The sequence below is a fragment of the Apteryx mantelli genome, chromosome 3, assembly GCF_036417845.1.
Source record: "Apteryx mantelli isolate bAptMan1 chromosome 3, bAptMan1.hap1, whole genome shotgun sequence".
In the NCBI taxonomy this organism is placed as follows: Eukaryota; Metazoa; Chordata; class Aves; order Apterygiformes; family Apterygidae; genus Apteryx; species Apteryx mantelli.
In genome coordinates, this window is record NC_089980.1 from 23,204,138 (window position 1) to 23,215,625 (window position 11,488).

The following is an 11,488-nucleotide window of genomic DNA, read 5'->3' on the forward strand; positions in this document are numbered from 1 at the left end:
GCGGAGAAAGAACATCACCCTGACCGGGGGGGGGGGGGGGGGGGAAGAGGTAACAGCATCCCTGAGGTAGGCATAGCCTTCCAGCAGGATTCTTACTTTCATCTCCCAATACATACAGCGCCTCACTTGCTACAGTCAGCCCTCAGGATTTGCTACTGGAAGGATTAAGATGAAAATATCCTTTAATAGAAGAATGCTGTTCAAAAGGAGTACCTATGCCTGTAAAAATACTCGGTATCAACAGCCGTAACACAGGCTGTATTACTGGGCGGGGGGGGAAGGTGGTAAGGGAAGAGAATAGTGAAGACAATATTTAAGAAAAAACAAAAAAAATCAATTCAGCTAAAGCGGTATTAGGCTTGCTGGGATTTCCTGCACATATTCCAGTCTCTCGGGACGGCAGATTAGGGATTTCGGCACCCCAGCTGGCAAAACCGTCGCATTTCTAAAGAAAAGTGCCGAAGAAGTAAGTACTCTATTCCATCACCCTCCGGTCTTTTGCGCCAGAAGCGACACAGAGTTGCCGCGCTACGCTTTCATCCCGCTCCAGTCGCTAAGGACGGCGCGATTTTAAACTCGCGTTAGAGCTCCGGCAGGACAGGACTTGGTCTTCCCTCGCCCCTCTTAAAAGCGTCGCAAACTCCCTCTCCCGGGGCAGGCGCGGGCCGGGAAAACCCAGCGGCTGCCTCCTCCGGCAGCTCCTCCCCGGGGGCTGCGGCCGCCCGAGCCACCCCCCGCCCGAGAGCGCCGCGCCGCGCCGGGCCGCCCGAGCAGAGCAGAGAGGAGCGGAGCGCGCAGCCCCGCGCCGAGGGCTGAGTTTCGGCCGCCCCCGAGCTCCCCCCGCGCCGCGGCCGCCCCGCAGGGCTCGTCTAACAAGTTGATCCCGGCGTGGAAGAGGAGGAGAAGGGAAAGCTGGAGGGGGGGGAAAGGAAAAGAAGAAAAGGCCGCCAGCGGAGGGGGAGGGGAAGCCCCCGCGCGGCCGCGGAGCCGCCGCCGCCGGCGCTGGGCGGGGGGTCGCCGCCCCCTCACGGCCGCGGGATCCATCTTCCCTCCCGCTCCGCCGCCGCCCCGGCCCCCGCCGCAACTTTCCCCGCCCGGGGCCCCCCTCCCGCCGCCGCCGCCGCGGGGCCGAGCCCGCGGCCCTGCCCGCCCGGGACTCACCGGCATCATCTTGGAGCCGAACCGCATGGGGGCGGCCGGGGCCGGGTCCCGCCGCCCGGGCCGAGGAGCGCGGCGGCCTGGGGCGGCGAGGCGGAGCGCGGCGGAGCGGGGCGGCCCGCGCTGCCACACGGCGCCGCGCCGGGAGACCTGTTGCGGAAGGCGCCGTCCCCCGCCCGCCGCTTTGTTGCCGCCGGGCGCTGCTCGCCCGCCGCCGCCGCCGACTCTGCTCCGAAACTAACCCCGGGCCGGCGAGGAGGAGCCGCCGCGCCCCGCCCGCCGCCCTCCCCCAGGAGGGGCCGGGGCCGCCGGGAGGGGCCGCGCCGCGCTCCCGGGCTGCCCCGGCCGCGGAGCCCAGCGCCCGGCCCCAGCCCCGGCAAGCTCCAACTCCAGCGCCCGGAGCCGCCGCGGGCCGCCCCCGGGGCCTCCCGGCCGGGAGCCGCCAGCTCGGCCCGGTGCTGGCTCCCAAGACATGTAAACCTCGCGTGTCACGGCCTCGCGGCTTCCTCCCAAACACAGGAGCTTTGTGGCAGCGGAGGGCCGGGCCCGTGGCGCCCGGGCACAAACATAGCAACAAACAGCCTCTTCCCTAAAGAGCTTACAGTCCAGATACGAAAAACACAGACGCGGAGCGACTGGCCAAGGTCACCCAGCACTTGAACGTTAGAGCTCAGGCTAGTCCTGTGCAGTCTCATCGGCAAGTCTCTGCCTTTGCTGCCACCCCAGACTGACGGGCTTACTCACAGTCTCTTAATTCTTCGTGTACCAAACCAACTTAGTGTCCCTACGCAGAGTAAGTTTGACATTTGTGGTACTGTGATGAAGTCAATCCTTGCAGAACAATGTTTAGGTTCTGTAACAACAAAAAAGTCTTACAAATCCATACTATAGTTAGGCTATGTCCATGTGTCTCCCTCCCTTAGAAACCTCCCCAGATCTTTCAGAGCAACTTAGTGAGATAAAAGATTTCACTTCCCTGGACCAGTTTGCAGGTCATATATTTCAAACCTAAGTATTTTGATAGTAGTGCTTTAAAAGCTCAAGGCTAGGAATGAAAGTATGTTAAATCAGCACCGTTACTGGATTTTGCAGGAAAACCAGCTCCATCTGGTTTTCCTACTCTTATTAAAATCTTCCCATAATTAAACAGGATAAAAAGGAAGAGGATTATAAGTTCCCAGATGAAGGGAGAATAAAATGAAGACCTAATTTGTATATAGACATTCCTATTTTCTAAAGCAGTAAAGAAACTGTAACAGCACTAGTAAAAATCCAGGTAAACTTCCTCAGCAATAATCAAGAATTGTTGAATAAAGGAATCACTATTACAGGTGGGGGAAAAAAACAGAGCTAAAAAGAGATCAAAAAGCTATTTTTGTGGTTGTCTAATTACAGTAAAGAAAAACAAAAGACAGGTTTTGCCACAGCACTTCAAAATGTAGCAGTATCTGAAACACGTCCCAGAAATGTCTTATATCTGTTTTGAGACGGCTGTGGAAAGGCCTCCCCACCCTCTGCCGACCAGCTATGGTTCAGGAGGGGATTTCAGTTATGGGAGAAGTTTACGGGGGGAGGCTCCTGCAGCGCGTGTTCAGCACCCACTTCTGCAGCTAGGCGCGCTGCATTTTCACACATGCAGAGGCGCGCCAGGCCTGCTCGCGAGCCAGCCGTTCCCCCCTAACCACTTGCCCACCACCACGGCGGGTTTTAACCCCCCGCTCTCCCGCAGTGTTTTTCTTTAAAACGTGTTGGCTCCAGAGAAGAAGCCACTTCCTGCGACACGGGTTGCAGGAGGAGCAGAAACCCCCGCGTTGCTGGCTTAGAGCCCTAGCACACACTGCGCGTGTGGAAGACGCCCCTGCCGCCCCCCGCCCGGCCGTTACGAGATCGCGCGGGGCCCGGCCGGCCCTCAGCAACGGCCCCCGGGGCGAGCCCGCCCGCGGCGAGCGCCGCCCCGCCCCCCGCGGCGGCCCGCCAATGGGGCGCCGGCCACCGCCATGACATCACCTCCCCGCACCGCGATTGGCCGCGGCCCGAAAACACGGCCCCGTCTCCTGGCAACGGGGCGGCGTCACGGGGCCTGGCGGGCGCCCCCGGCACCCCGTAGGGGCCGTGCTCGGAGGTGCGGCGAGGTGGGGCCTCGGCTCCGCCGCTCCCGCATGGGGCCGCCGCGGTTCGCCTCTCGTGAAGGGCGAAATATGTTCCTTTCCACGAAATGTAAGACGCGTGCGGGAATGCTCTCTCTGCCACTTGTTACGGCATGATATTACTTCAACAATTAGGCAACAATCATGACTTCAAACAGAAATTTTTAGCACTCAAACTTTGGATAAGCACTGCATACATTACTAGTGCGGAATATGCTATAGATACTGATGCTTATGGCCTTTATCCACGCGCGGCTCAGTTCTCTACTGTCTGAACATATCAGTCAACTATCCAACGAAGGTCTACAATTCCAGGTTTCACTTGCTAGTATTTTACTCAATCTTTGGGTTTATTCTACAATATCAAAATAATTACATGCCAAAGCACGAAGCAAAAGAGAGCCAAGGCTCTTCCATAATTCTCTATTGAATTTTCAGGAGTATCTAGCTGGTAAGGGATAAAATAAGGGGTACCATTTTTTAACATATTCCCTAAATATAGGTGTAAATTATTTCTAACCCCATAAATTTAAATTGGAAACAGTTAAATACAAATCAGCTGGAAAAGAGGTTTCAGCTGTGCGTATGTGCACAGTTGTGCTACTTGCTAGTACATGATTCTTGCAGGCCAATCCATGGAGGTGTCTGTTGGCACAGCTTCTCATTTTTGTATCTTCCACACAGAACTACAACCCCATCCCTGCTAAGGAAATGAATCTTCAAGGGGTGTCCACATTTTTTCCCAGTTTTTGTCCAGGTTCTGTGAATCATATGCTGTAGGCCTCTCCCTGCCATCTGGCAGCATACTTCAGATCACAGCTTCCACTCCAGCAGAGGACACAACGCTAGCCAGGTTTGCAGGTAAAGCAGGGTCAAAAACACTCGCACCTGTGCAGATCTTGACAGCATTTTCTAACCTGTCCCTAAGGCATGCCGTGTTTCGACCTTGTTATAACACTGAACAAGCATGGCATGAATTTCCCACAAGAGGTTATTAATTCCAGAAAAGACTGTAGTTTTATGAGTGGGGAGCAGATCATTCCTCCCCTACAGCAGGAAGAAACCATGGGAGAAACATGCAAGGGTTCCTGACTGTGAGGTTTAACCCGCTGAGGGTCAACAGTTGGAGGGAGCTGTGTCACGCACAGACAAATTGGCAGGGGGCAACGGCTCTCAATCCCGCAGAGACGGCGCTTTCATGAAAAGAAAAGAAGACGAGATCGATGAGGTCTGGAGCCAACTGCGCAGACAGCTGAGGCTCTGTGCCTCCCCTCTGGTCCCCACCACTCTTGGCGGGCTCTCTGGAGCACCTTGCAGTTGACTAAGTCGATACGCAGCTCCTCAGAAGCACTCACAGCAGGGGTGCAGGGGAAGTTAATACTCGTAAATAGCATCCAAGGGAAGGGAAAAGCAAAAGACAAAAATGTAGCATAATCATTCCTTTTCTCCCCGCGAGACATCTACTTGATCTCAGCCACAGTAATTTGCAATAGCAGAAAGATGTTACAGACAACAGGGGTAACAACAGTGAGTAGAAATCAATAGCATCATCTTTTCTTGCTCTTAGTCTTGTCATACGATTGGATTGAGGGGGTGGGGGCCGGGAAGACACGACAGTATTTTATGCCATCACCACACTACTTTCAACTCCAAAACTTCAGTTAATTCCTTCAACACTGTATCTAAGCAATTTTAACAGTAACTCCTCATCCTCTTCTCTAAACCTGCCTAAAACTGCCTCCAGACCATCGAGTCCTCTTTTACAGTCCCTGCCACAACTAAGTTGAATGATCAGGCAACAGACAGCTCATCTCTTTTGCAGTAACTGTAATTTTTTTGTTTTGTTTTTAAATGCGGTTCCAGCCAGTTGTTTATATTGCAACAACCTCTTTAATTCTTCAGCACCAAGATGGTAAGCCTGATTCTTAGGCTGTTTCCAAGACAGTAATTTCAGAGGCAGTTTGTCAGAAATGAACACAACGCCAACATAACAGCAGGAGCAGAATGAGGCCAATTGTTTCAGATTTGCTATCCACTGCCACCTACTGTTAAAACTGCACCAAATCAAACGTCTGAACTCTAGTTTCTGAGGGATAAGGCTCAAAAGGACAGAAAAGAGAAGGCTTCTGAATTGAGAGAGCTGGGGGCAAAGAAAAAGAAGGGAACATGCCAAGAGAACTGCTCACCTAAACTCAATGTGTTGGGGCATAGCATACCAGCCTTGAGAAGGTTTACACAAGTTTGTGTTCTTTTGGGCAATATTCATAAGCCAGCTTTAAGCGCCTAATTCAGATGACTAGTCACTAGAGTTTCCCTCTCCAGGGAACAGATCAAGATGAGGCTCTTCCAGACAGTGATTCAAACCGAAGGCTTCTGTCACCCTACGAAGGTTTGATAGTAACAACTGAGACAGTAACGTAATAAAAAAGCTCGTCAGCTTCCTACTAGGCAACACTGTTGCATTTCTTCACAAAGAAAAAAAACTAGCTATAGAAAGAACACCTGCTAGTTTTATACCTTCAGCACCTTCATTCAGTTTCACTAAACAACCAACTGTCCTCCAGTGGTTCTTGAATCAAATTTCAGTATTCCATGTTGAATTTTTAATATTTGATTTGTTTAAAAAATATCAGGCCATAGACCTGGCAGTGGAAACAATTTGGGGGAAAATGTACTGCAGTGACAGTTTACCTCCCAGATGGAAGAAAGAAACTTACTTGTACTAAGGTCTACAGCTGAGATCCATTAAATCCTTAAAGAATCTGCCAACCACAACAACTCTGACACCCCTTGGTACCCCTTTGGTTTCTTCAGAAGCAAAAGCCTTTGCTCTACACCACATCCAAAACCCTACATCAAGCAGCATTTGGCAGGTGTAAAAGTTTTAAACTAAGACATCATGGCTTGTCATGACGTGTGTCAAGTCCAACTCTTTATGTATAAAGGATTAAGGAATGATATAAAAGGCATACATTCCTCCTGTTAAAAAGAAAGATTGTACTTCTCTCTAAAATGTCTGAGTTTTGCAGCTGAAATCATTCTCCTCAGCTGTAATCCATTTCAGGGAGTTTATCACATCAGTGCATGCTTCACAAGGGACATTAACTGTCACCATGCCCCTGCCTGAATGGTTTGTTTTTTTGTTGAAGGGTATGTGTTGTTGTCAGATGGACTCCTTTCTAGTTGTGCCATATATATGCTTACACACAGATGATACTGAATTCAAATCTAAACAAAAACCTCAGTTCTGTGGCATTCCAATGCCACAGCTCAAACACAAACCATTTTCCCCAACACAAGGAACAGCTGAGTCACATTTACCTCACTTAAAAGCATGAGGGGCAGTCTGCCACCTTGTGAAAGCATTTACTTCTGCACAAAGCAAATATCAGCTGAACTGGTCATTGTATGTGTGAACTGGTAACACACATAAGCAGCTACATGAGACATAAGACAATGGAGATTCAGGCCCAGACTCTGTAACTTAAAAAAAAAAGTTAATTAAAAAGTATTTCTTCCTTAATTTGCATCCTCTCTGTAAACTAATTCCCTGATGTAAAATTGTGAGAGCCACACATGCACCTGTGATGCTAAGTACATATGCGATCACACTAATTAGTAAGCTAATAAATATTTATGAGAGCCAGCAGCACCCAGAAACCAGCAGCACCCAGAAACTACTTTAGAAATTTGCATCAATTTTGCTGTAACCTATTCAGCTCTTAAGCTCATAATTCAACACCAGTTTTAAATAGTGATTCTACAAAAGTAGAAAGTGCCATTAATACCACTGTATGGAAGCATCACTCACAGTAAATAAAAGTCTTCCATTTCTTCCAGATCAACCAGGAATAATTTAACTTCAGTGAACTAAAGTTTCTCCAACTTCTCAAGTTACTTGCTAGAATAGAATTCTAATCTCCTCACTCTAAATTCTTCCCCCTGTAATTTAAATTCAGGATTTTTTCCACAGGCAATTCAACAGAAAGACAACCAGACAGCTAAAGCAAGTCTGCGCTGTGTCTTAGAGACAGGAGAAATAAACTTCCACTAGTACCCAGCCTCTCTAAAAAAAAATGTAGGCTGGCACAAATTAGTGTTTTGTATGCATCATACACAGTTGCCATTCTTCCCAATAATTAAATTATATTCACTAGACGTACTCTGGATGTCTGTCAATTTATTTCAGCACAGATCCTGACAGAAGACCCTCTGTAACAAAATGTCTGTTTAAGGCAATTACAGCAAAGCAAGAAAGCCTTGTCTGCCCGCAGCCACTCACCCGGCCCCATAAGGGAATTGGTCAGTGAGGAAGAACAGGGAAGGAACTAAAAAATATGCTAATTAAGCACATACATATTCAGATTTGCCAATAGGAATTCTGTGATCAAAATCCTACTCCTCAGCAGAAACCTTAAGATACTGACTGGCCATACATTGTCATTGAAACCTCATCTCAGCTGGATGTTTAGAGAACGTGGAGAATAATTTAACACTGCCATTTTATTGTTGCCTCCTCCCTATTTCTCAGCTGCCAGGAAGCCAGGCTTAGCTCATGCTAGCAGTCCCTCTGGAGTCAAGAGAGAACGAAATCAGAGGCACTTCATAAACTACACAAATATTTCAAGATCAGGCACCACACAATTTCTCCTTTTTTGTGAAGGGATTGCAGAACCGATCTCTTTGTTAACATATTCTCCCGGGCAATTTACACATTCTCTTTGCACGTCCTAACACATACCTGTAGTCTAGTCCTGTGCCTCTGCTTTAGCTAACCCTAACAGGCATGGGAGCACGGCCTTCAAGGGGCAACACACATTTTGGGAGCCTTCTTTTCCTTATACACCAACATTATTGGTGCAGTCTGTCATGCCCGTTGAGTTAGCTCATGTCTCACTGAGCCGAACTGATGAGCACAAGAGACATTACTGATGTCTTCACCAAATTCTCTTTATCAGAGTGTAAATGTAATGTTATATGCTAAAGTCAAAGGAATTCCTTGGAACTTACATCAAGGCAACTGACAGCAAAACTGAGCCCCTAATGCTGGAAACTGATTCCTTATCCCAGGGCTTGCCAGCATCCTACAAGAAAAAAAATACAGAAAAGTTGCAAAAGTCACGTAATTAATTAAAACCTCCTGTCTGTTTATACAGGCTTTTTTACTGAGCTTCCTTTCTGAGTACAGTTGTGTGAGGATATGTAACCTGATAAAGACAGCGTGCTATCCAGTGCTTAATCCTGCAATTCTCTTTTGAGGAAGGTATTCTGACCCCAAGAAAAGACAGATTGTTTGTCTGAAACCTTGGTTTTTTTCTCCTCTAAATACATCAGTTTGCTGAATAAATATGTTACAGCTCTACAAACCCTGACTTTCTTTTGGGGTTGAATGCACTTTCAGTTAAATCTTTTTTTAAAACTTATAACAGAAAACCATATTGAACAAACGCCTGACTGTGCAACATGCCTAGTCTACAGCAACTAGTCAAGATCATTCTGGTCCCCACAGTTTTAGCTGAGAAAAGTTACAGAGAACGTATTTTCTTTCACCGTCTTTTACCTGTCCTCCTTTTGCCATTACCTCTCATTTGCAAGTGAGACTCATACTCTTGTCCCTCTTGATCTTATTATTCCATCTTATTTTTATTATCTTGATAGTAAGATCTATCTTGATAATAAGATTTCAATCTTATTATTACTATCAAATACCATATAGTACAGTATTACGAATAAATTTAGAGGTAGATGTGTATTTTAGAGGTGGTATCTCAATCAGCTTTTTAATACAACACACAGCACTACTGGGCCCCAAACTGATTAAACTACAAAGGACCCATTTAAATATTTATATTGATTTAATTAAACCGGGCTTACATTCATATCTGAAGCTATGACTCCACGTGACAATAAATACTGTTTTAAGGCACTTGTTACAGCAAGTAACAAAAAGCACCAAAAAATCAAAAGCACCATCAGTCTTAGTTGCAAAACATGAATCTGGAAATTTACACTCCTGCTTATGTTTGTTAAGAACATTTTGAAAGGAAATTTTAATACAGCTATTTTTTTCAGTTCTTGTGTTATGCCTATATATGCAAGACCTATAAGACCTATATGCAAGCTGTGGGAGATCCAAACAGGCCAGAATACAAACTCTTGTCTGTTTGATCTTCCACAGCTTGCTTATAGGTCTCTTCCTTCTCTTCAGGCTCAAAAGTCACTGTCCCTGGGTATCCCCAGATGCCACTGCTCTCTGTTATAAACAAAATCAGGCCCCGTGTTTTGTCTGGATCTGGCCTGGCACCAAACTTCTGCATTAGATTTTCACCTTAGACTTTACTTGGCCTCAGTGTCCACCAGCTTGCACAAAAATATGGCTGTTCCAATATATAGGTCCTCTTTCAAATTCAGCACCTGTTAAAAAAAACTTCAGATTCATGAAGTGAGCAAACTGTCACCACCCCAGATAAGAAAACCTGCCTTGTGGGTTCTTTTTTGTTTTTCTGTTGCTTAAACTAAGTTAATAAAACAAATCTGTTCTCCTCCCACCCAACTTCTGCTCTTATCCTCAGTTTTTGAGCACATTACTCCTCTTTGCTCCTCTATTCCTCATTAACATCACAGTTCTTGACCTAGCTACACACCTTCCTTCATCTCCAACTTCTGCCGCTAGATCTCCCTTTAGTCCCATCTTGCCAGACTTCCACTTCTTAGCTCCTGCTTCTCACTTTCTCCTCTTCACTCAATTTCTTCTCCATCCTTACATTTGATGTTTACAGCTTTCTTTGTATTTGAGCTAAACTCCTTCCTCTTCATCATGCCTTCTTGGCATTGGTTGCCACAACAACAAGTACACAGGAAATATTCTCCTTACTCTCAGTAAAATTTCACACAGCCCCTGCTGTCCTGAATGGACCATACTCAATCGGTTCGGGAGCATGACATACATATGGTCTTACAAGCATGTAGCAGCTGTGAGAGGCTCAATCTGTTCAGTACAGACACATTTAAGAATTTCACTGACCAATTTTAAGACAGTTACTGAGATTTTACAAAGGTGTGTGACCCCACAAAATTTTGCATATTACAAAGAAAGCAAAACACACATCCTTGGCCCATGGGGCCTTCCTTCCAAATCTCGTATTCCTAGTCCAAAGTACAGGGGCATCAGAGTTTCTCCCCTCCCTCTCCCCCCCCCCCCCAATAAATAAGATTATGAGAGCTTTTGTTTTAAAGGGGCAAAATAATGCATTTCCTCTAACATCTTTCTTGGAAGTCACTGAAACGTTCTCCAAATATTCAGTCCAAACATACTTATCATTATGACATGGTATAATTAGAACTAAGACTATTTCATTATTTTTTTAATCTTAAAAGCACTGCAGAAATCTAAATGAGTCGTAACCCAAATAATGCAAACAAAGTTACATATCCTGCATTAGCTGTAATTATTGACTATAGATTTTGTATGTTACTTGACACACAATAGAATCTAAATAACTTTGTATCATCCCTTTCAGGAGCTATTATTAAGTTATCTGGCTTCTCACTATCCCTAATAGCAACTGAAAAGCCACAAGCAGATCTATCATCGGGATTCTGTGCACGTAAGCGTGATGTGTGTTTTTGCTAATTAATACAAGCTAGATTAATATAAATGCCCCCAAAATGACATAAGATAAACTGTACAACAATGTGAATCAGAACCTGGAAGTTCATAGAATTAGCTTACTTACTAAAACAGATTTATTAACTAAAAAGCTATACATGTGTTACAACTACTAATAGAAAATATATAATATGCATCTTATTAATATTAATATACTTGTTAAGTATTAATAACATATAGTTTTTATATTAACTATGAACCTGTCTCTTAACAACTCAAATGCCTTGAATTACATGCTAGAACAAAAAAGCATTCTCCAAGCTATTTTAAATTATACATGCTTAAGAAGGAGGAAAAGAAACACTTGCTTTTAAAGCATTAATGGACTGTCAGGCCAAACTTTGTGTGCCAAGCCATAAATTTATGAAGAATTCTCATAAGTGTGTTTTAAACTGCTGAGAATGCATGTGGAAGGCAATCAGATCCTGAAAGCAAACAGGAAAAAAACCCTTGTTCTAAGACAGCCAGATCATTTTACAGCAGCATTAATGAGGTGGAGGGGGAGCAAAACACT

The 11,488-nt window shown here is 46.0% G+C and overlaps 1 protein-coding gene across 1 annotated transcript in view; it reads right to left on the reverse strand.

Moving 5' to 3' along the window:
• Positions 1-1,233, reverse strand: part of TP53BP2 (tumor protein p53 binding protein 2) — a 48,370-nt gene extending 47,137 nt beyond the window's left edge. The window contains exon 1 of the mRNA XM_067292909.1: positions 1,162-1,233. Within this exon, the coding sequence (XP_067149010.1) occupies positions 1,162-1,188 (27 nt within the window). The 5' untranslated portion in view covers positions 1,189-1,233. The remainder of the gene's footprint in view (positions 1-1,161) is intronic.
• Between the last annotated feature and the right edge of the window lie 10,255 nt (positions 1,234-11,488).